Source organism: Microcaecilia unicolor, chromosome 14 (genome assembly GCF_901765095.1).
Source record: "Microcaecilia unicolor chromosome 14, aMicUni1.1, whole genome shotgun sequence".
In the NCBI taxonomy this organism is placed as follows: Eukaryota; Metazoa; Chordata; class Amphibia; order Gymnophiona; family Siphonopidae; genus Microcaecilia; species Microcaecilia unicolor.
In genome coordinates, this window is record NC_044044.1 from 47,046,362 (window position 1) to 47,071,790 (window position 25,429).

A 25,429-nucleotide genomic window follows, 5' to 3' on the forward strand; every position below is an offset into this window, starting at 1 on the left:
CAGGTCTCCTCTGTTGCAGAACCATTTCTTTCACTGGGTTGCAGAACATCTCTGAAGATGCCTTCCAGATGAACCCCAGGATGACACACATGTGAGTAAACATTTGCTTGGAAGTGGGGTACAGTTTGCTTGCACTATGTAGTGCAAGTGGACTGCTCCACATTAAGGACAGGTCTGTGCATTGCTCTCAGAATGCTCATTTTAATATTAATGAACTCGTTGCAATGCATTTGCATAGGGTTGTCGGTAGCTGCTAAGGGGAATGGAAAAAAAGGACACAGAACCCGTTTGTGCATTACACGTTAAATAATGTTTGCTTCAGACGGGCTACAACTGGTCTAAAACAAATGTTCCAAGCATCGGATCCTAAGTGCTGCTGAAATTTACTAGGTAGCCACAAACACATGAGTTAATCCAGTTTGCCGCCCTTCCCAACCGGTTAACTCGCTTTGAATATTAGACAGGACATTGTTAATAGAGTGCCGTCTCTGATGGAGTGTTCACTATTTGTCAATAGAATATGTTATTAGGGAAAGGGAAATGGGACTTGATAATACCGCCTTTCTGAGGTTTTTGCAACTACATTCAAAGCGGTTTACATATATTCAGGTACTTATTTTGTACCAGGGGCAATGGAGGGTTAAGTGACTTGCCCAGAGTCACAAGGAGCTGCAGTGGGAATTGAACCCAGTTACCCAGGATCAAAGTCCACCACACTAACCACTAGGCTACTCCTCCACTAACAACGTTCCATGTGGAACCTCAAACAGTAGCAACATTCCATGTAGAATCTCAAATAGGCTGGGATTCCGGAATCTTGCTATTCTTTGGGATTCTACATGGAATGTTGCTACTCTTTGAGATTCTGCATGAATTTTGTTTATGGGACTTGATATAATGCCTTTCTGTGGTTTTTGCAACTACATTCAAAGCGGTTTACAGTTGTGTGCTGATGTAGGAGAAGCTGGATGCATACGTTTATTTATTTATTTATGACATTTATATCCCACAGTATTCCCGCCCAAGGGCAGGCTCAATGTGGCGTACAATAGTTAATAAGCAAACAACAGTACAATATACAAGGTCACCAGAGGAAGAAAGAAATAACAGTGAAGGAAAAGGATGAGGGGGAGTTGAAAATGATCACAAAGAGAGCCGTGAGCTAGGAGGGCGTGGCACCAGAAGGGCTCACAGCATATGCTCTGCCGAAAAGGAAGGTCTTGAGTTGCTTCTTAAAGGTTGGGTGATGTGGAATGAGTTTGACCTCTCGAGGCAGACTGTTCCATAATTGAGTGCTGAGAAATGGGAAAGAGGAACCATAGGTGGTCTTATATTTGAGGCTACGAGGTGTCAGGTAGTGAAGATTGAGGTATGAGCGGGCCGACCGTTGGGAATTCCTGGGCGGCAGGTTAATGAGAGTGTCCATATAGGAAGGGGCTTCTCCATAGATGATTTGTATTTGAGTCCTTTGCAGCTTGGGTAGAGGAGATTTAGGTATGTTCATGCTGATCTGAGTGTGTTTCTTATTGGTAGGTCTATGTTTGTTCCTGAATGGCAGCAACCTTGCCTACCACAAGAAATCACCATAAACCAGTGTTGAATTATTAAAGTTGGTTGGATTATGGATGTGAAACCAAAAAATAATGGGTGATCTTTTCCTTTTTTCCCACAGAAACTTGTCCTCCAACTCCCTGTCCTCGGTCTCCTGGAGAACATTTTACCCTCTGGCTCTCCAAGAGCTGTAAGTGGATGTTTCCTCCCTCCCTGTCCCACATCCATCTGATCACTCCACCCCTTCCTGAATTTCACGATCGTTTTTGCCATTATTCTCCTCCTCCAAGTGTTTCTCTTGCTTATCATGAATTAGACGCCTACAGAAGGTTTGGTTATCGCGATAACTCATGCTTGTAATGGACAGGTAGACCTGTTCCTGGTTTCACCTCCATTGCTTCTTATGGTTGCTGCTTTTTGGTTATGGGAAATTGGAGCTAGTCTGTAGATGCAGTAGGGCAAATATAGCCTCCAAAATGTTGATTTAATTCAGTTACTCACAAAGATGCAACACTACAAAATACAACACTCATAATTCTATGTAGTTGTCCCAGGATTGATATCTTGGGATCAGCCAGGAAACCAAGTGAACATGACGTGCAGGGAGACTAAACAGTTCATGATCTTGATGAAACACATGCAGGGGAGAGTTGAACATTCACTCCACTGGCACTGAATGGACTCAGCAGTACCAGCTTCCCTGACACACTGCCCCAGGCACATACAAGGGCCCTTTTACTAAGGCTCGTAGGTGCCTAAGCGTGTCCAGTGAGTGTCTATTTGGAACTACCACCTGGCTACTGCCTGCCCTGGGCAGTAATTCCATTCTTTACACACGTCCGTTATGCACGTCGGAAAATATATATATTTTTCTGACGTGTGATGTTAACTGGGCGGTAATCGGTAATGCACACGTGCTGACGATTACCACCCGGTTAACGTGTGAGACCTTACTGCTAAGTGAGTGGATGGCGGGAAGATCTGAGGCCCAAAATGGCCGCGAGCCAATTTTTATTTTGCCGCACGTTCATTTTTGGCCCCCCAAAAAAAGGCACGCTGAAAAATGGACCTGCACTTGTCCAAAACACTTGCCTACACTAGCGCAGGCCATTTTTCAGCGCAACTTAGGAAAAGGACCCCACACTGCCCTACAACAGAATAGGTGGAACATAAGCAGCAGTGCAGGTTTCACTCACACATGCACAGAGTCCTATCGTAGAACAGGCATAGCAGAGACAGCAGTAAGACAAGTCCCGCTGCCCCTCCACAAAACAGGCAGCAGCAGTTCAAGCTTCTCACATAGACCCACAGACATGCTGCCTCACCACTGAACAGGCATAGCACAGGCAGCAAACAGTCTGCTCCATCGCAGAACAGGCATAGCACAGGTAGCATTAGTAGAAGCTTCATACACATATCCACACACACACTGTTCCACCACTGAACAGGCATAGCACAGGCAGCAAACACTCTGCCCCATCGCAGAACAGGCATAGCACAGGTAGCATTAGTAGAAGCTTCATACACATATCCACACACACACTGTTCCACCACTGAACAGGCATAGCACAGGCAGCAAACACTCTGCCCCATCGCAGAACAGGCATAGCACAGGTAGCATTAGTAGAAGCTTCATACACATATCCACACACACACTGTTCCACCACTGAACAGGCATAGCACAGGCAGCAAACACTCTGCCCCATCGCAGAACAGGCATAGCACAGGTAGCATTAGTAGAAGCTTCATACACATATCCACACACACACTGTTCCACCACTGAACAGGCATAACACAGGAAGCATTGATACAAGCTGAACACACCTGTTGTTTTGTATCAGTCTTTTCCTGGGGCATCTTACAGGCTGTCAAACTATTTGAATTAGTCCTCCTTTGGTCGTCTTGCCAAGATTACCAAGAAAGGCAGGTGCCAGCTTCAGTCAGCCACATGCAACCGAAGTCTCATTTGCCTGGACGGAATGTTTTTCTGAGGTCTGTCCTTGTGTTTTTCTTATTCCCAAGAATTTTGCTGGATAACCCCTTCGAGTGCACGTGCAAGATTTACTGGGTGCAATACTTACAAAAGAGGGAATGGGCCGACTTGGGCAATCAGTCCCTGAGCTGCTGGGTGAACAGTACAGAAATCCTGCTGGAAGAAATGGACATCCTCAACTGTGGTAAGTATCATCATCTGAAGATCACACCTACTACACACACTCAAGCTATAGCCTTGATCTTTCTCCCAGTCCTCAGCCACCAATGGCTCAGGTGTTGAGTTATTCCTTCCTATGAGCATTTATCCACCTGTCATTTGGACGTCCAGTCTTCCAGTCTCACAAGGATCTCCTGCAGTTTCTTGCAATCTGCCTGCAATTTAACAACTTTGAATAATTTTGTTTCATCTGCAAATTTAGGGACCCTTTTACTAAAGCTTTGTGTGCAGTAAATGCTGTGCGTCCTATCTTATACCTATGGGCCATGTGGTACTCAGCACACACTAATGTCTGTTAGCATGTGCTAAGCTTTAGCAAAAGGGCCCCTTAATCACCTCACTTGTTCCCATTTCCAGATCAGTTATAAATATGTTAAAAAGCAGCAGATCCCAGTACACATCCTTGTGGCACTCCACTTTTCACCTTTCTCCATTGAGAAATTGAATCATTTAACCCTACTCCGTTTTCTATCTTTTAACCAGTTCCCAATCCACAGTAAAGCATGATCTCCTGTTCCATGACTTTTTAATTTATTCAGGAATCTCTCATGAGGGACTTTGTCAAATGCTTTCTGAAAATCCAGAGACACTAACATCAACCTTACCCATATGTTTAAATCAGATTGATAAAGCAAGACTTCCTTTTGCTAAATCCACGTTGGCTCTGTCCCATTAAGCAGTGTCTTTCTATATATGTTCAGTAAGATTGTTTTTCATCCTTTCCTTTGCCTTAGCCATTACTGTCTTTGTCCTTATCATCAGACCTGCCCAAGGTGAACATCAAGCATGACAACCTCACGTTATACGAGGGGGAGAATGTGACTCTACTCTGTGAAGCTGTAGGGCAGCCTGCACCTACTGCAGACTGGAACATTCTGGGCATGGACATCAACTCATTAATTAAGGTAAGATGCAGAACTAGTCCCCATAACGCAACCCATCAGATAAGGGATGGAACTTCTCCACTGTCTTGTCTAAAGATCGGAGAAGGGACATAATAGAATAGACAGGAAGTGTCATAATTAATTTGAACTTAAGGCAGGAAGTGATACCGCACCTCGAATATTGTGTTCAATTCTGGTCACCGTATCTCGAAAAATATATAGTGGAATTAGAAAAGGTGCAGAGAAGGGCAACGAAAATGATAAAGGGGATGGGACAACTTCCCTATGAGGAAAGGCTAAAGCGGCTAGGGCTCTTCAGCTTGGAGAAAAGGCGGCTGAGGGGAGATATGATAGAGGTCTATAAAATAATGAGTGGAGTTGAACGGTTAGATGTGAAGCGTCTGTTCATGCTTTCCAAAAATACTAGGACTAGGGGGCATGCGATGAAGATACAATGTAGTAAATTTAAAAGGAATTGGAGAAAATGTTTCATCACTCAACGTGCAATTAAACTCTGGAATTCATTGCCAGAGAATGTGGTAGAGGCGGTTAGCTTAGTGGAGTTTAAAAAAGGTTTGAATGGCTTCCTAAAGGAAAAGTCCATAGACCATTATTAAATGGACTTGGGAAAATCCACTATTTCTGGGATAAGCAGTATAAAATGTTTTGTACTTTTTTGGGATCTTGCCAGGTATTTGTGACCTGGATTGGCCACTGTTGGAAACAGGATGCTGGGCTTGATGGACCTTTGGTCTTTCCCAGTATGGCAATACTTATGTACTTATTTAGGTTCAAAAATGGCACCAAGTACAATTTGTTTCCTTCAGAGCCTTTGGATACGGCCATGTCCTGACCCTTGGAAAATGTGCAGGTTTCACAAAGAAGAACAAGGAAGAATAAGACTTAAACAGATTTATTTTAGCATTTTTGAGGGCAACTGAAGTGTGTAGAGGCAAGCAAGATGGGGGACGAGGAAATTTGGCAAATTATACAAAACAAATCTTAACATTATAGTTATACCTACTCCTGCTGATAAATTTTTAAGATCCTCTTTCTCAAATTTAGGATTATCCCCCCACCCACCAAATTCTGTATAATATTCTAATTGCTCTTACTATTCAAATGGTTTTAGGTATTTGGAAAAGTGCTACTAAACCAATCTAAATTCTGCATACTGGTGGTACTTTATCTGCCAGACTTTCAAATCTGAACGGAAATCAACTGAAAAATCAAACAGATATAAAGAAATGAAAGATATATGGAAACCAGTAGAGCTACGTTTGGCTCAATCTAATCCCCATTGATCTTAAATGTTATCTTACTTCATTGTATGTTGATTTTATAGCTATGTAATTCTTTTTCACTTTCAGGGGCATTTTCGAAAGAGAAGGGCACCCATCTTCTGACACAAATCGGGAGATGGGCGTCCTTCTCTCAGGGTCGCCCAAATCGGCATAATCGAAAGCTGATTTTGGGCGCCCTCAACTGCAGTCCGCCGCGGGGACGACCAAAGTTTACAGGGGCGTGTCGAAGGCGTAGTGAAGGCGGAACTGGGGCATGCTTAACACATGGGCGTCCTCAGCTAATAATGGAAAAAATTAGGGCGTCCCTGACGAGCATTTGGTCGACTTTACTTGGTCCATTCTTTTTCACGACCAAGCCTCAAAAAGGTGCCCAAACTGACCAGATGACCACCGGAGGGACTCGGGAATGACCTCCCCTTACTCTTCCAGTGGTCACCAACCCCCTCCCACCCTAAAAAAAATTTAAAAATATTTTTTGCCAGCCTCAAATGTCATACCCAGCTCCCTAACAGCGGTATGCAGGTCCCTGGAGCAGTTTTAGTGGGTGCAGTGCACTTCAGGCAGGCAGACCCAGGCTCATCCCCCCCTACCTGTTACACTTGTGCTGGTAAATGCGAGCCCTTCAAAACCCACTAGAAACCCATTATACCCACATGTAGGTGCCCCCCTTCACCCCTTAGGGCTATGGTAGTGTTGTACAGTTGTGGGGAGTGGGTTTGGGGGGGGGGGGTTAGGAGGCTCAGCACCGAAGGTAAGGGAGCTATGCAGCTGGGAGCAATTTGTGAAGTCCACTGCAGTGTCCCCTAGGGTGCCCAGTTGGTGTCCTGACATGTCAGGGGGACCAGTGCACTACAAATGCTGGCGCCTCCCACGACCAAAGGGCTTGGATTTGGTCGTTTTTGAGATGGGTTTCCTCGGTTTCCATTATGGCCGAAAACCAGAGATGACCATCTCTAAGGTCGACCGTCTCAACATTTAGGTCGACCATCTCTGAGGTCGACCTAAATGTTGAGAATTGGGCATCCCTGACCGTATTATCGAAATGAAAGATGGACGTCCATCTTGTTTTGATAATGCGGGTTTCCTCGCCCCTTCGCCGGACGTCTTTAGAGATGGGCGCCCTTAGTCGTCCCCGTTCGATTATGCCCCTTTTTATCTTTTCCAAATATCCATCCTACTATAGTTATGTTCAATCTGTACCTATCTCACTCCTTCAGGTCTACTGACTGTGCCAGTCCCCTTTCACTGGGACTAGAGTCTGTGCTTGAGTGGTACTTTCAGATTAGCTTGCAATAAGCTCGCATTGGGCTTGCCATTGCTCTGTAAAAAGGTCCCTTTGTTAGCTAAAAAGAATAATTTGACAAGTCAATCTGTTCTGCACCATCTTCATCACATGAATTATTTAGAATTGTTAGAAGCTTAAGGGCCTTTTTACTAAGCCACGTAGGCGCCTAGGTGCGCCAATTTGGAACTACTGCCCGGCTACCACGTGGCCCGGGCGATAATTCCATTTTTTATGCGAGTCCGATATGCGCGCCAGAAAATAATTTTTTATTTTCCAACTCGTGGTGCTAACCAGGCGGTGATCGGCAGTGTATTCGTGCTGACCATGACCGCCTGGTTAATGCATGAGACCTTATTGCTAAGTCAATGGGTGGCGGTAAGGTCGCAGACCCAAAATGGACACGTGGCAATTTTGATTTTGCCACACGTCCATTTTTTGCCCCCTCCCCCCCCAAAAAGGCCTTTTTTACAGGCATGCTAAAAAATGGATCGGCGAGCGCCCAAAACCCATGCCTACGCTACCGCAAGCCATTTTTCAATGTGCCTTTGTAAAAGGACCCCTCAGTATTTATTCTATTGACCTCTAGTACAGAGATTGACCCTTTTAGGGCACAAGACTGTATAGATTTGGTAGATAAATGGTTGTTTCATCATGACAATAAGCCAGATTCTTTATTCCTAATTCCATCTGTATCGGTTGAGTAGAATGCAAGTTATTTCCACTGATAAAATCCTTGGGTATTCTGGTTGACAGCTCTGTCTCTATGGAAGCCCAAATCGCTTCTTTAGTGACGAAATTGTTTCTGTTGGTGAGGAAACTTTGTTATATTCTAGGTGACGAAATTGTTTCTGTTGATGAGGAAACTTCGTTATATGTGAAATTACTTTGACATAGATCAATGTAGACTTTTGGTACAGGCTCTGCTGCTATCACAATTAGATTACTGTAACCTTGGGTTACACTAAGCGTCAACTGAAAAGGTTACAGACTGTGCAGAACACAGCAGTACATCTTGATTTTTGGCTTAACCAAATTTGGTAGAATTTCATCATTCTATGTTAAACTTCATTGCTTTCCTATTGAGGCTACAGTTTTCTTCAAATTGGCCTGCTTTTTTTTTTTTAAATATAAAGGGGCCCCTTTACTAAGCTGCGGTAAAAAGTGGCTTGTGGTAGTGTAGGTGCGCGTGTTGGACCAGAGTTTACCGCATCTTGTGAAGGACCTGCGCTCTGGTTTGTTCAGGAATGCCTCCCTCCCCCACAGACGATCTGCTCTTTTGTTTTTCCTTTTTACTAAGGTGCATAGGCACCTACGCGCATAGAACACGTGTGAAAGTAGAACTACCGCGTGCCCTTGGCGGTAATTCTAATTTTTACGTGCGTCCAATACGCGCATCGGAAAATATTTTTTGTTTTCTGGCACCGGGCAGTAATCAGCAGTGTACGTGCTGATGAGTACTGTACGGTTAATGCGTGAGACCTTACCGCTAAGTCAGTGGGCGGCAGTAAGGTCTCAGGTCCAAAACGGACGCGCGCCAATTTTTATTTTGCCGCACGTCCATTTTCGGCCGAAGAAAGGCCTTTTTTGCAGGCGCGCCGAAAAAAATGAACATGCGTGTGCACGCCCAATACGCGTGCCTGCAACAGCGCAGGCCATTTTTCGGCACGCCTTAGTCAAAGGGCCCCTTAAATTCTTGAAGACGGACATGTTAGATTTTATTACTGCTATGGTTACCAGCTCTCTGAGAGAAGGAATGATTCCTGATACGTTGAAAGGGGCTTCAGTCCATCCTCTTTTCAAGAATGACAAACTGGACCCTGATTTAGGGTTTCTTTTACAAAGATGCATTAGCGATTCCTGCGCGGCAAATGAGAGGAAGCCCATGGGAACTGAATGAGCCTTCTCTCATTTGCCGCACTGAGAATCAGTAGTTCGGCTTTGTAAAAGAGGCCCTTAGTGAGTAACTATCATCCTATTTCTTCTCATATATTTCTTGTAGAAATATTGGAGAAAGTAGCATTGAATCAATCGCAGGATTTCTTAGATTCTACTACTACTACTTATCATTTCTATAGCGCTACCGGACGTACGCAGCGCTTCACACTTGAACATGGAGAGACAGTCCCTAACAACTTATTGGACCCAATCCAATATGGCTTTCGACCAAAAACATTCTACTGAGACTTCTTTGATGGACGGTGTCAGTCTCCATAAGAGCTGGTTTTGATCATGGAGAGGACTATGTGATGGTCATGTTGGACATCCCTGCTGCTTTTAATACAATTCAACACGACATATTAAAAGATAGACTCAGGAATTTTGGAATTCAGAACTCAGCTTTGCACTGGTTTAAGTCTTTTTTTTGCCAAATTGTTGTTATTGAGTACAGTGTGGTAATGATTTTTTCTAATTGATTTCCTAATCATGTGGGTGTCCCTCAGGGATCTGCTTTATACTACTACTACTATTAAACATTTCTATACCGCTACTAGACTTACGCAGCGCTGTACAAATCAACATGAAAAGACAGTCCCTGCTCAACAGAGCTTACAATCTAAATTGGACAGACGAACAGACAGCTAGGGGTGGGGAAATTGCAGAGGTAGGGGTGATAAGTGAGGGTGTTGAGTAAGAGAGTCATGGTTAGGAGTCAAAAGCAGTAGCAAAGAGGTGGGCTTTAAGCCTAGACTTGAAGACAGCCAGAGACTGAGCCTGACGTACCGGCTCAGGGAGTCTTTTCCAGGCACAGGGAGCAGCGAGATAGAAGGAACGGAGCCGGGAGTTAGCAGTGGGGGAGAAGGGGGACGACAGGAGACATTTACCCAGCGAACGGAGTTCACGGGGAGGAGTGTAGGGAGAGATGAGAGCGGAAAGGTACTGAGGAGCTGCGGTGATTTAACCAGAGCTGACATTGTGATGTCATAATGCCTCAGTCCACCAATGCCTAAGAGCCAACCTCATCAGTGATGTCACAATGGCTTGACTGTCCTATACTTGGCTCATACTACTACTATTAAACATTTCTATAGCGCTACTAGGCTTACGCAGCGCTGTACAAATGAACATGAAAAAGACAGTCCCTGCTCAACAGAGCTTACAATCTAAATTGGACAGACGAACAGACAGCTAGGGGTGGGGAAATTGCAGTGGTAGGGGTGATAAGTGAGGGTGTTGAGTAAGAGAGTCATGGTTAGGAGTCGAAAGCAGTAGCAAAGAGGTGGGCTTTAAGCCTAGACTTGAAGACAGCCAGAGACTGAGCCTGACGTACCGGCTCAGGGAGTCTTTTCCAGGCATAGGGAGCAGCGAGATAGAAGGAACGGAGCCAGGAGTTAGCAGTGGGGGAGAAGGGGGATGACAGGAGACATTTACCCAGCGAACGGAGTTCACGGGGAGGAGTGTAGTACTCTTTAATATATATTTGATTCCACTCTATCATGTGCTGTCCTGTTTAGGAATACAATCTCAAATATATGCAGATGATATTCCGTTTTATTTTCCTTTGAAAGGTACAGTAAAAATGACTTTTTTGAGTGTGAGCCTTCTTGGTGGATGAGAGCAAACAGATTTCAGTTGACTCTTGATGATGTTGAAATTCCAATTGTTTCAAAATGTTGATATATTGATATTTATTCCATGTAGAATCTCCAATAGTAGCAACATTCCATGTAGAATCTCCGATAGTAGCAACATTCCATGTAGAATCTCCAATAGTAGCAACATTCCATGTAGAATCTCCAATAGTATCTATTTTATTTTTGTTACATTTGTACCCTGCGCTTTCCCACTCATGGCAGGCTCAATGCGTCTTACATGGGGCAATGGAGGGTTAAGTGACTTGCCCAGAGTCACAAGGAGGTGCCTGTGCCTGAAGCGGGAATCGAACTCAGTTCCTCAGGACCAGAGTCCACCACCCTAACCACTAGGCCACTCCTCCACTCCTAATGGAGAAACTACAATTTGTATTTTTTTTTCTCTCTTCCCATCACAGAGTCCGGAGGATCCGGAGGCAGAAGCCACCCTCCAACTCTTCAACGTCTCTTCCAGCTTTAACAAGAGGAATATCACATGCATAGCGGAAAGCGAAGCGGGGTTCACCGTGGACTCGGTGCAACTGAACGTGCTGTGTGAGTATACAGTACCCCACTTTTAGGACCTATTTATTTTATTTGTTACATTTGTATCCCACGTTTTCCCACCTATTTGTAGGCTCGATGTGGCTTACATAGTACCGGAGAGGCGTTTGCAGACTCCGGTGTAAACAAATGCAAAGTGATATTGTGGTAAGATAAAGTTCATGTGGCACACCACACTAGGGAATCGTACAACGGAAGAGTTGTGTTATGTCCATTACGTTCTTTAGTTTTGTTGTGTTGCAGAGATCAGGCATTTATGTTGGATCGGTGTTTTCCGGAAGTTTAGGTGGTCGTTCGTAGTTTTCAAGGCTCTTGGTAATGCGTTCCACAGTTGTGTGCTTATGTAGGAAAAACTGGACGCGTACGTCGATTTGTATTTGAGTCCTTTGCAGCTTGGGTAGTGCAGATGTAGGTATGTTCGTGTTGATTCGGATGTGTTTCCAGTTGGTAGGTCGATCAAGTCTGTCATGTGGCTGATATTCATTGTTATGTCCCAGCAATTCAATGCTGGACCATGTCCGGGCTCCAACATTGAATTTCTGGGTTTGCGGAGCTGGCTCTCATGTAACCGGTTAAGGGGTCCTTTTATGAAGCTGTGGCAAAAGGGGGCCTGGGCTGGCATCGGCGCATGTTTTTGACACATGCTGAGGTCCCGTTTTACCGCAGTGCGTAAAAAGCAGATTTCCATGTTCTTTAAAAAAATGGCTGTGCGGCACCCAGTAAGGGCTTCGGTGCTAACCCAGAAAGCCAGAAATAAATTCCTGTAAACAACATGGGAAGCGATACAAAATGAACATTTTCTGTCTGCCTTCCCCAATGTAGAACTGAAAGGTTGGATTGGAGCTTCATTAAATGATTTTCTCCTTGGTGACGTGTTGGCTCCTTCTCCTTTTCAGCAATTATTTGAGGGCAGGCACAGGTATCTTGTCAGCTGCAATGCTCTTTTCTTGCTGGAGGACAGTGTGTGTTGGAAAAAGCTCAAAGAGCAGAGGAACATGATATGAAATTGGGTTCAAGAGAATAGTTGAAGCATGGAACTACCTACCGCAAGCACTGGTAACTTGGAACAGCTAAGAGAGGAAAGGGCATGGGAGGGAAATGAAGCCTACATTGGCCAAAGTAGGTGTTCCTGATCTGCCAATACATATTACAAATTTGACTTGGAATAACGTTGAGTTGTCAGTCAAGTTGCTGTCTTGTTGTTCGTACGGTGGTTAACAACATTTCCTTCCTTCCAGTCGCAGCTGTGATCTGCTCCCTCCAGGATGCTGTCGACCAACACCACTGGTGCATCCCTTTCTCAGTAGATGGCAACCCGCGACCACAGATCCACTGGCAGTTCAACGGCACCAACCTCATTGAGAACAACTTCATCTTCACTCGTATCCTGGAGGAGAGGGAGAATACCACTCTGGTACATGGCTGTCTGAATCTGAACAAGCCCACCCATGTCAACAATGGCAACTACACACTGGTGGCGAAGAACTTTTTGGGTTCTGATGCCTGCACGGTGGTGGCCAAGTTCATGGTCAACCCTTTCAACTTCAATCCTGAAGAGCCCATCCCTGGTAAGGAAATGGCTGTTGTTGTCCACAGAACTGGGCTTATGAGGGTGGGATGGAGGGAAGGGTGTGATTGGATGACAGTGTGCTGTCAACCTGGCGTCCATAAAAGAATCGCCTGTCCTGAATCTCCATCTGTTGTTTGTGGGTGGCTTTAACATGCCGGTTTTGAATTCTGCATGTAACTACAATTCTAACTGCCATTGAAGTTTGATGTAATTTTCTCTTTCTATTTAAAAATTAAGAAGAAACAATTGTTTCCGAAAAAATCAGATATGTTGAAGACAGGGAAGGCCATCACAGTTGTTGTCCAGGTCTATAAATGGAGCTCAAAATTGTGTGCATAAATTTATGTATGTGCCCATGCACAATTTGAGTAACAAGCTAATTAACACTAATAATTGGGTGCTAACAATCCATTATTAGCGTTAATTAGCAACAATTTGGATTCGCAGGCGCATCTTGCTAAGCGCTATTCTATAAAGATGTGCATGTAAATTTTTAGCGTGCAACTGAAAAGGGGGTGTGGCCATGGGAGGAGCATGGGTGGACTGGGGCGTTCACTAAGGATACGTGCACTATTATAGAATTCGTGCGAGGATTTACAACAGGTTTCAGTCGGCGTATGTTTAGGCTTATTTAAAAACTAGTAAAGCATGCCCGTTTCTGGAGGAAATGAAACGGGCGCTAGCAAGGTTTTCCTCCCGAACCCCCCCTCCCTACCCACCCCTTCCGCGTTTTGAACCCACTCACCGCCATTGCTCCGCACCTCGTCAACGCACGCCACCTTCATCCACTGACGCCACTGCTCCGCCCTCGCTCTTTGATGCCATTGCTCCGCCCTCGACGCGAGGGTGGGGCCCAGACACAGTGATTTTGGTGGCTTCACCACCACGAACCCTTCGAACTCTAAGGAAGTGCCCGCAGGAACTGACAGTGACGTCAGTGTCCTCAGAACGTTGAGGGTGAGTTTTATTATATAGGATGTGATATACCGCTTACCTCTTCCATCCAGACCAACGCAGTTTACAATATAAAATCCATTATTACAGATAAAGAAAAGAATGCCATAAAAATAGCAGGACAGACCTACCCCCCCCCCCCAAGCAACATTCACCCCTCCATAGTATTATACTAACAAATCTAAAAGAAAAAGGTCATTGCAATCTCTCTCATACTGTAAGCTGTACATCGACGGCTTGTCTAAAGAAGTGGGTTTTTAATAAGACCTTAAAAAAGCTCATTTTCAAAGCACATAGATGTACAAAGTTACATAGGTTACTATCCTGCTTATTTTCGAAAGAGAAAAACGCCTATATTTCGACCCAAATCGGGAGATGGGCGTTTTTCTCGCAAAGGCTCCCAAATTGGTATAATCGAAAGCCGATTTTGGGCGTTTCCAACTGCACTCCATCGCGGAAATGAATAAAGTTGACGGGGGCGTCTTGGAGGCGTGGTGATCAGCCAAGGAGAGATGGGCGTCTTTTGCTGATAATCGAAAAAAAGGCGTTTTTGCCGTGATTTTGGTTAGCGTTTCTGGGTTTAAAAAAAAGATTTTTACAAGTTCCTGGAGGAAAAGTCCATAGTCTGTTATTGAGATAGACATGGGGGAAGCCACTGCTTGTCCCGGGATTGGTAGCTTGGAATGTTGCCACTATTTGGGTTTCTGCCAGGTACAATGTTGCTACTCTTTGAGATACTGCATGGAATCTTGCTATTCTTTGGGATTCCGGAATCTTGTTACTCTTTCAGGTTCTGGAATGTTGCTGCTATTTGGAATTCTGTCAGGTACTTGTGACCTGGATTGGCCACTGTTGGGAACAGGATACTGGGCTAGATGGACCATTGCTCTGACCCAGTATGACTATTCTTATGTTCTTATGAATTTAGCAAGTCCAGTGATATGCGCTGTTCTGTAAACACTGCCCAACTCAGAGCACCATTTATAGAATAGCGCTGAGTGCTCATTTTTTTTTCAGCACCCAAATTTTTGTGCCATTTACATAATCTAATCCTATGTAAATCACAACTCTATCCATACCCTGCCCAAACTCTGCCCCTGACCACACCTGCTATAAAAGTATGTACCAGCTTGCAGCTCTTTGATGTGCATAAATCAATGGTTTATAAAATTAATGTCAGAATATGCCATGGCCCCTAGGGGATTATTCAGATAAAAGTGTCAGGCAGGTCTGGTTTTCCATGTAGGCAAACTATAAAATAATCAACCTGCTGCTCCATCCACATATACACAAATGTCTCTGATGAACAGCATTGCATATGGGCAGGGCTGCGGTGAGACATAGAGGGGCCCAGGGCAGAAAGTGGGGCCCCAAAGCCCGCCTGCAGGCTATCAGGTTGAGGTAAGCTTGGGGCCTTGTGGCATGGTGGCCCAGGGCAATTGCCCTGTTTGCTACTCCCTAAAGCCAGTCCTGCATGCCAGCCTAAAAACCCAGACTATATTGTAGCCCTGTGAGCCTGGAAGCACTTATATGAGTGACTCAAAGTAAAGCACCAGGGCCTGACGTCATCTCCATAGATCTTCAGTTCTCTGACTCTGAGTTGTACTCCTTCTCTTTCTGCTTCCTCGTGTAGTATCCTTGTCCCCTGTGGGTAAGTATTATTACAGCCCATGTTGCTTATATATGTTTTACATTAGTAGTCTCGACCCCATTCTTGGGACACAAGCAGCTGGCTGGCTTTTAGGATATTCACAGTGAATGTGCAGGAGACAGATTTGCAGATAATGAAGCCAGTGTATGCAAATTGATTTTATTCATGTTCATTGTGGATAGCCTTAACGTTGACTTGCTGCCAGTGGAGAACCCATTCTACACGCATGATGGTGCCTCAGTGTCATGCCTGCATGGGGTGCTGATGGAGATCTGTCCTTTGGCTGTCTTTGCTGTGCTTTACATGTTATCAATGTGATACCTGCATGGGGATCTGATAACGACTTGCTCTTCAGCTGTTTGTGCTGTATTCCTGCTTTATGTATATCATCAGTGTGACACTTCCCAGTGCTCCTACTCCCTTCTCCTCCTGCCTATTAGTTTTTCCCCACCTCCTCACCCAGTGTTCTCCCCTTTCTCTCCTCCCACCCTCAGGTTATTCCTGTCTTCTCCCTTCCTCTTTGCTTTTACTCCATGATGACATACCTGCACACTGGAAGTGGGAAGAAACCCTTAAAGTAGAAGGGTCCTTCTCCCACCACTTGGCACTGATTGGCTCATAGTAACATAGTAGATGATGGCAGAAAAAGACCTGCACGGTCCATCCAGTCTGCCCAACAAGATAAACTCATATGTGTATACCTTACCTTGATTTGTACCTGCCTTATTCAGGGCACAGACCGTACACGTCTGCGCAGTAGTACTTCCCGCCTCCCAACCACCAGTCCCGCCTCCCATCACCGGCTCTGGCACAGACCGTATAAGTCTGCCCTCCATTATCCTCGCCTCCCAACCACCAACCCCTCTTCCCCCCACCTGCTCCGCCACCCAATTTCTGCTCACAGGAACCAATCATAAATTGGAGATAGGGCAGCAACAGCTTAGAAAGCTATCCCTCCATCTTCCATTGCTGGCCTAGCCAGACGAAACAAAAGAGGTGTGGGTGGATGTTGAGCTCACTGCTCTTTCTGCCTGGTGAGGCCCCACGCTGAAGCCATCTCTGCGTCCCTCTCCTGTCACAAAAAGCCAACTTAATTGTGGAGATCCTTTCACCGTGAGGCCACGGTGTAGTGGCATTAGCCCTCTGTACCTCCACTTTTGATTGTGGGATGATCCTGGTTTCGCTAACTTGGGGTTTCTAATGCAGGAGCTTGTTAGGGAATGGGGGTAGGTTAGGGGTAAGTGTCAAATGATTCCAGATGGCCAAAATCACAAGGTTGTCAATGTATGCGCCCCCCCCCTCAATGGGGTGGCTGAAGAGATGTCTCAGGATCATGTGTGTGTGTCTTTGCCATTTGATGGCCCCGGTCTAAGGAAGAAGGTGTCAGAGATAAGGAGGAAGGTAGGGGCAAACTAGAGATGTGAGATCAGATAAATCTTTTGAGGTCTTTCCCTGCAGATGGAGGTAACAGAACCTTTGGGAACATCGTAGAAACCGTGGAGGAGCATACCTTCGGGGTGAGTGTCATGTGGTGAGGTCCAGGGAGAATTCGGAGAAACACCAGGATTCTATTAGTGGCTAATGCTGGGGGGGGGGGGGGGGTCAGCCAAAGAGGGAGATCATTCTCACTATGCCTCATTCAAATTTGATCAAAATTGAGTGGGCTTACAGCATCGTTGCTCGGGAAGTGCCCTTTGACCCTGCTAACATGAAAAGCACCTTAGAGATCCAGCTCAGACTAAGGAGAGGATGTGCAGAGGGAAATGGCTTCAACTCATTCCACAGTTACTTGTATTGCACATCTGCTGGATTGTGTGTCTTCATCATTTTTCTGTCACTTGAAACATGCATATTATTGCCATACTGTAGAACCGTAGTAGTTGTATCTGTCCTGCCGAAAAATTAATTCTTCATAGGTTGTGATATGAGTTATGGTGCCAACATAAGAACCATCCTGAAAGCATGAGGTTCATGAGGTTTTGACGTCATGTAGGCTCTCAGATGTCTAAAGAAGGGGTCGTGGCATCAAAAGTTCAAGCAACTGCTGTTTGCATAGGTCGTCACCTAACACCAAAGGTATCTCATGTGGCTGTCTGTTTCCTTGCAGGTTTCTGTAGCAGTGGGTCTAGCAGTCTTTGCCTGTATATCCCTCTCTGCCATGCTCTTGATGTTGAACAAGTGTAGAAGACATTCAAAGTTCGGAATCAATCGTAAGTACTTATTCTTTCGTCTATAGATTCCTCTTCTCTTCCTTCCCTACCACTCTTTATGGTCGCTGTGTTAGTCTCTTGAATATATAGAAAGTCATCAAAGAAGCTGTAGGCGATATCTTTTAATTGGACTAGTTTTCAAGAGTTGTCCTGATGAAGAGAGACCTTCCAGAATCTGGTCAGATATAATAACTTAGTCCACTGAAAAAAGTCACAACTATTTTTCCACTGGGAAAGCTGACTATCCACCTTATAATTGAAAGAGAAAAACGCCTAGATTTTGACCCAAATCGGGAGATAGACGTTTATCTCACAAAAACGAATAAATCGGTATAATGGAAAGCTGATTTTGGACGTTTTCAACTGCACTCCATCGCGGAAGCGTACAAAGTTGACGGGGGAGTGTCGGAGGCGTGCCGAAGGTGGAACTGGGGCGTGGTTATCGGCCGAGGAGAGATGGGCGCCTTTCGCCAATAATGGACAAAAAGTATGCGTTTGTAGCTAGAATTTAGGGCACTTTTCCTGGACCCTGTTTTTTCACGAATAAGGCCCCAAAAAGTGCCCTAAATGACCAGATTACCACCAGAGGGAATCGGGGATGACCTCCCCTGACTCCCCCAGTGGTCACCAACCCCCTTTTTATTTTCACCCTCAAATGTCATACCCACCTCCCTGGCAGCAGTATGCAGGTCCCTGGAGCAGTTGTTGGGGGGTGCAGTGGACTTCAGGCAGGTGGACCCAGGCCCATCCCCCCCTACCTGTTACAATTGTGCTGCTTAATGCTTAGTCGTCCAACCCCACCAAACCCACTGTACCCACATGTAGGTGCCCCCCTTCACCCCTTAGGGCTATAGTAATGGTGTAGACTTGTGGGCAGTGGGTTTTGAGGGGGATTTGGGGGGGCTCAACACACAAGGGAAGGGTGCTATGCACCCGGGAGCTCTTGTACCTTTTTTTTTGTTTTGTAAAAGTGCCCCCTAGGGTGCCCGGTTGGTGTCCTGGCATGTGAAGGGGACCAGTGCACTATGACTCCTGGCCCCTCCCACGAACAAATGCCTTGGATTTATTCGTTTTTGAGCTGGGCGCTTTCATTTTCCATTATCACTGAAAAACAAAAACGCCCAGCTCACAAATTGTCGAATAAAACATGGACGTCTATTTTTTTCGAAAATATGGTTCGGTCCGCCCCTTCACGAACCCGTTCTCGGAGATAAACGCCCATGGAGATAGACGTTTTCGTTCAATTATGCCCCTCTATGTGGCACCTGTGTGGGATGTGCATTGTTTAAAGTGAAATGGACAATGTCAAAATGTAGGTTCATATCAATGTAGGTTTGATACCTGATTGCCGCCCACAGTTCTAACACCGAATGTAATAAGTCTTTAATGAGTTACCTGGGTAACTGTAAAACCAAATCTTTTTCTGGGTATTTTTAGGAGCACTTGGGTAGCGTGCAGCAAATCTTCAAAGGGGAAACACCTATGGAGTTTGAAAATTTGGGCGTTAGTGACTCTTAAAGCAATTGCAAATTGCACAAAAGTAAAGTTTATTCGAGGATTGCAAAATGAAGTCGTTACATGTATTTTGCCTGTACTGTGCTACCCTGTCTCTTTTTCCAGCAATGAAATGTGCATGTGTTGTAAAAGAGCTGAGTGCAGTTTCAGGTGCTCTGGGGAGGTCAGATTATAGGCTGTGGACTTTACCTGAGCCAGGGCTTAGTTATCTAGGCAAATACCCCCTGTGACCCTGGACCACCTGTGTGGTGCTATTAACTCTCTAGACCTGACTGCTTAATTTACTCTTGTCACTTATGAACTCTAATGCAATATCAATTGTATTTCTCATTCCGGAAATGGTGATCGCCATTACGGCAAAATGTAAGCCACACTGAGCCTGCAAATAGGTGGGAAAATGTGGGATACAAATGCAACAAATAAATATAAAAATCATCTTTTGCTCAAAATAACAGAACCCCCCCTCCCAATTTCTGACCTGCAAATCCCAGTGTAAAGATCGCACAGGAAATACTTTTATTAACAAGAGTACCCAACGTGGTCCATGTTTCGTCCATTATCAGGCTGCCTTAGGGGTATAACTAAAATATGACATTTAAAAATATAAATATCGGGTCTGATATTCAGCCGGTGGTGATGAGCATTTTTCTCACCGCAGAAGGAGTTATTCCAGGATATTCAAAGCTGAGCCCTGTCTGGGATTTGGCTTTGAATATCCAGTTATTTTTCAGCCAGCTAACACATAGCCGCTTAAGTTGTTATTCAGCACTTAAGTGGCTATGGGTTAGCACATAAGAATAGGACAGACTTTTATATGGTCCCATGTATGCACTAAACCTGGCTGCTTAAAGGCTGAATATCAGCACTTAAGCATCCACTTGCTGATTCCTCCCTGGAACGTCCCCAAAATAGCCGAGTTTGAATTAGCTGCTAACCGCAAATTTCAGCAGCACTTAGCAGGTTAAGGACCACTGAAAATTAACTGCTAGCCCCAACCAAGCGATTTAACAGGTCAGCGACTGGCTAAATCGCTTTGAATATCAGTCCCATCAAGACTAAATAATACATAAACAAATGCAAATATATAAACCAAACAAATATATAAATATCAAATACAAAAACCAAAAATATAAAACAAAACCAATTAACATAACAACATAGTAAGTGATGGCAGATAAAGATCTGAATGGTCCATCCAGTGTGCCCAACAGTCAAATTCATTAAGTACATAAGTAATGCCACACTGGGAAAAGACCAAGGGTCCATCGAGCCCAGCATCCTGTCCACGACAGCGGCCAATCCAGGCCAAGGGCACCTGGCGAGCTTCACAAACGTACAAACATTCTATACATGTTATTCCTGGAATTGTGGATTTTTCCCAAATCCATTTAGTAGCGGTTTATGGACTTGTCCTTTAGGAAACCGTCTAACCCCTTTTTAAACTCTGCTAAGCTAACCGCCTTCACCACGTTCTCCGGCAACGAATTCCAGAGTTTAATTACGCGTTGGGTGAAGAAAACTTTTCTCCAATTTGTTTTAAATTTACTACACTGTAGTTTCATCGCATGCCCCCTAGTCCTAGTACTTTTGGAAAGCGTGAACAGACGCTTCACATCCACCTGTTCCGCTCCACTCATTATTTTATATGCCTCTATCAGGTCTCCCCTCAGCCGTCTCTTCTCCAAACTGAAAAGCCTAAGCCTCCTTAGTCTTTCTTCATGATTTAAATCAACAATGAACGTGATATTATATACTTTATCACGAGTCTTTCTTTGACGTTTCTGGGATATAGATTGTAGAAGTCTGCCCGGCTCTGTCCTTATGTTCCAACTGCTGGAGTTGCCGTCAAAGCCCACTCCAGCCTATCTGAATCCGTCTTTTCACTTGCTGGACTCAGACCATAAAAGTCTGCCCGTCACTGTCCTCGCGTTCCAAATCACTGGAGTTTCCGTCAAAGCTCTCTCCAGCCCATCCTAAACTGGATCACCATATGCGGGATTCAGACCGTACAAGCCAGCCCAGCACCGGCCTTGGTGGATGCAGCCAGAGTTGCCATTTAAGCACCACTTCACATGCAAACACCTATGCAACCCTTTAAGTTTTGTTTTTATATCGTTTATTTTCTAATTAGAGATGTCCTGTGTTCATCGCACGCCTTTTTGAATTCAGCCACAGTTTTTTTCCCCTCCACCTCCCTCGGGAGGTCATTCCAGGCATCCACCACCCTCTCCGTGAAAAAGAATTTTCTGAAATTACTCCTAAGTCTATCACCCCGCAACCTCAATTCATGTCCTCTAGTTTTACCACTTTCCGTTCTCCGGAAAATATTTGTTTCTATATTAAAATCTTTCAAGTATTTAAACATCTGTATCATATCTCCCCTGTTCTTCTTCTCCTCTAGGGTGTACATATTCAGGTCTTCCAGTCTCTTCTCATATGTCTTTTGGTGCAAGCCCCATATCATTCTTGTCGCCTTCCTCAAGTCTTCTTACATCTTTAGCAAGATATGGCCTCCAAAACTGAACACAGTACTCCAGGTGGGGCCTCACCAATGACTTGTACAGGGGCATCAATACCTCCTTTGTTCTGCTGGTTATGCCTCTCTCTATATAATTTAGCATCATTCTGGATACGCCTACTGCCTTATCACACTGTTTTGTCACCTTAAGATCCCTCAGATACTATCACCCCAACGTCCCTCTCCCTGTCTATGCATATCAGCCTCTCACCGCCTAGCATAGACGTCTCCCTTGAATTTCTACTCCCTAAGTGCATCACTTTGCACTTCTTTGCATTGAATTTTAATTGTCAAAACATTAGACCATTCCTTTTTCATGTTTTTCACTCCCTCCGGAGTGTCCATTCTGTTACAAATCTTGTTATCATCCACAAAAAGGCAGATCTTACCTTCTAAACCTTTGGCAATGTCGCTCACAAATATATACTGAACAGAATCAGCCCCAGCATTGACCCTTGAGGCACTCCTCACCTTTTCTTCCTCCGAGTGAATTCTATTAACCACCACCCCATGGCGTCTGTCTGTCAACCAGTTCCTAATCCAATTCACCACTTTGAGTCCTAACTTCAGCCTGTCAAATTTATTCAAGAGCCTCCTATGAGGAACCGTGTCAAAGGCTTTGCTGAAATCTGAGTAGATTACATCTAGTGCACATCCTCGATCCAATTGTCTGGTCACCCTGTCAAAGAATTCAATCAGATTCATTTGGCACAACCATGTTGTCTCGGATCTTGTAATCTATTGACTTCCAGGAAATTCACTATCCTTTCCTTCAGCATCGCTTCCATTACTTTTCCAATAACCGAAGTGAGGCTTACCGGCCTGTAGATTCCAGCTTCTTCTCTGTCACCACTTTTGTGAAGAGGGACCACATCCGCTCTTCTCCAATCCCAAAGAACCTCCCCCGTTTCCAAAGATTTATTAAACGAATCTTTAAGAGGACCTGCCAGAACCTCTCCGAGCTCCCTCAGTATCCTGGAAAGGATACCGTCCGGTCCCATGGCTTTGTCCACCTTCAATTTTTCAAGTTGTTCATAAACATTTTCTTCCGTGAATGGTGCTATACCCGCTCCATTCTCATATGTACCTTTGCCAGTCAATCATGGTCCTTTTCCGGGATTTTCTTCCGTGAACACAGAACAGAAATGTTAGTTTAGCACGTTTGCTTTTTCTTCATCATTCTCCACATAGCTGTTCACGGCATCTTTCAGTCTCACAATTCCATTTTTTGTCTTCTTCCTTTTACTAATATACCTGAAAAAATTCTTGTCGCCCCTCCTTACATTTCTAGCCATTTGTTCTTTCATTTGCGCTTTCGCCAGACATATCTCTCTCTTGGCTTCTTTCAGTTTCATCCGGTATTTGTTTTGTTACATTTGTACCCCGCGCTTTCCCACTCATGGCAGGTTCAATGCGGCTTACATGGGGCAATGGAGGTTAAGTGACTTCCACTGTTGCTACTATTTGAGATTCTACATGGAATGTTGCTATTCCATTAGCAACATTCCATGTAGAAGTCGGCCCTTGCAGATCACCAATGTGGCCGTGCAGGCTTCTGCTTCTGTGAGTCTGACGTGCAGGACGTCAGACTCACAGAAACAGAAGCCTGCGCAGCCTTCTACATGGAATGTTGCTAGTGGAATAGCAACATTCCATGTAGAATCTCCAATAGTAGCAACATTCCACGTAGAATCTCTAATAGTATCTATTTTATTTTTGTTACATTTGTACCCCGCGCTTTCCCACTCATAGCAGGCTCAATGCGGCTTACATGGGGCAATGGAGGGTTAAGTGACTTCCACTGTTGCTACTATTTGAGATTCTACATGGAATGTTGCTATTCCATTAGCAACATTCCATGTAGAAGTCGGCCCTTGCAGATCACCAATGTGGCCGTGCAGGCTTCTGCTTCTGTGAGTCTGACGTGCAGGACGTCAGACTCACAGAAACAGAAGCCTGCGCAGCCTTCTACATGGAATGTTGCTAGTGGAATAGCAACATTCCATGTAGAATCTCCAATAGTAGCAACATTCCATGTAGAATCTCCAATAGTAGCAACATTCCATGTAGAATCTCCAATAGTAGCAACAGAATCTCAATAGGTAGCAACATTCCATGTAGAATCTCCAGAATCTCCAATAGTAGCAACATTCCATGTAGAATCTCCAATAGTAGCAACATTCCATGTAGAATCTCCAATAGTAGCAACAGAATCTCAATAGGTAGCAACATTCCATGTAGAATCTCCAGAATCTCCAATAGTAGCAACATTCCATGTAGAATCTCCAATAGTATCTATTTTATTTTTGTTACATTTGTACCCCGCACTTTCCCATTCATGGCAGGCTCAATGCGGCTTACATGGGGCAATGGAGGGTTAAGTGACTTGCCCAGAGTCACAAGGAGCTGCCTGTGCCTGAAGCGGGAATCGAACTCAGTTCCTCAGTTCCCTAAAGTCCACCACCCTAACCACTAGGCCACTCCTCCACGGTATTCCTCTCCGTGTTCTTCTTCTTGACTTTTTCTGTATTTTGTGAATGCCAACTCTTTAGCCTTTATTTACTCTCCTTACGTAAAGGTTAGTAGCCATAATTATAGCTCCTTTCAACCTGGACCACTGCCTTTCCACTTCTCCTCGTATGTCCTCCCAGCCCATCAGCTCTTTCTTCAGGTATTCCCTCATTCTGCTAAAGTCAGCATGTTTGAAATCCAGGACTTTGAGTTTTGAGTGGCTGCTCTCCACTTTAGCTTTTATATCAAGCCAAACTGATGATCACTGATACCCAGGTGGTCACCCACTCGGATATTACTACTACTACTATTAATCACTTCTATAGCGCTACCAGTCATACGCAGCGCTTTACAATTGAACATGAAGAAAGACAGTCCCTGCTCAAAAGAGCTTACAATCTAAATCAGGATAAACAGACACACAGGACAAACAGACACACTTTACCCATCTGTGAGAACCAGATCCAGTGTCGCTCCTCCCCTCGTGGGTTCTGTCATCATTTGTCTGAGCAGAGCACTTTGTAAAGCATCCACTATCTCTCTACTTCTTTCTGATTCCGCAGATGAAACTTTCCAGTCTGCATCCAGCAGGTTGAAATCTCCCAGCAACGGCACCTCTCTTTTCTTTCCCAGCTTTTGGATATATGCAACCAGATCTTTATCTAGTGCCTCGGATTGTGTCGGAAGTCTGTAGACAACACCCATACGGACAGAGGTTACGTCCATTTCTTTTCAAAGTGATCCATATCGCTTCTTCTTACTACTACTTAACATTTCTAGAGCGCTACTAGGGTTACGCAGCGCTGTACAGATTAACATAAATTGACATAAAGGACAGTCCCTGCTCCAAGGAGCTTACAATCTAAAGGGCGAAATGTCAAGTAGGGGCATTTCAGTCGCTGTGATATTGTTTCTCACATGCAGAGCTGCTGTTCCACCTTTATGACCATCTCCATCCTCCCTCAATAGATTGTAGCCTGGTATGTTTCCATCCCATTCATGGGATTCATTGAACCATGTCTCTGTGATGGCAACAATGTCTAAGTCTTCCTCTAACATCAGGGCTTGCAGATCATAAACTTTTTGCTGCTTAGATCACGAGCCTTTGTGGTCATCGCTTTCCAACTACAT

At 44.7% G+C, this 25,429-nt stretch overlaps 1 protein-coding gene across 1 annotated transcript in view; it reads left to right on the plus strand.

Moving 5' to 3' along the window:
- NTRK1 (neurotrophic receptor tyrosine kinase 1) overlaps positions 1-25,429 on the plus strand; it is a 98,271-nt gene that overhangs the window by 40,864 nt on the left and 31,978 nt on the right. The window contains exons 3-10 of the mRNA XM_030188231.1: positions 20-91; positions 1,673-1,741; positions 3,574-3,728; positions 4,526-4,668; positions 11,225-11,360; positions 12,608-12,937; positions 17,003-17,061; positions 17,652-17,754. Of these exons, the coding sequence (XP_030044091.1) occupies positions 20-91; positions 1,673-1,741; positions 3,574-3,728; positions 4,526-4,668; positions 11,225-11,360; positions 12,608-12,937; positions 17,003-17,061; positions 17,652-17,754 (1,067 nt within the window). The remainder of the gene's footprint in view (positions 1-19; positions 92-1,672; positions 1,742-3,573; positions 3,729-4,525; positions 4,669-11,224; positions 11,361-12,607; positions 12,938-17,002; positions 17,062-17,651; positions 17,755-25,429) is intronic.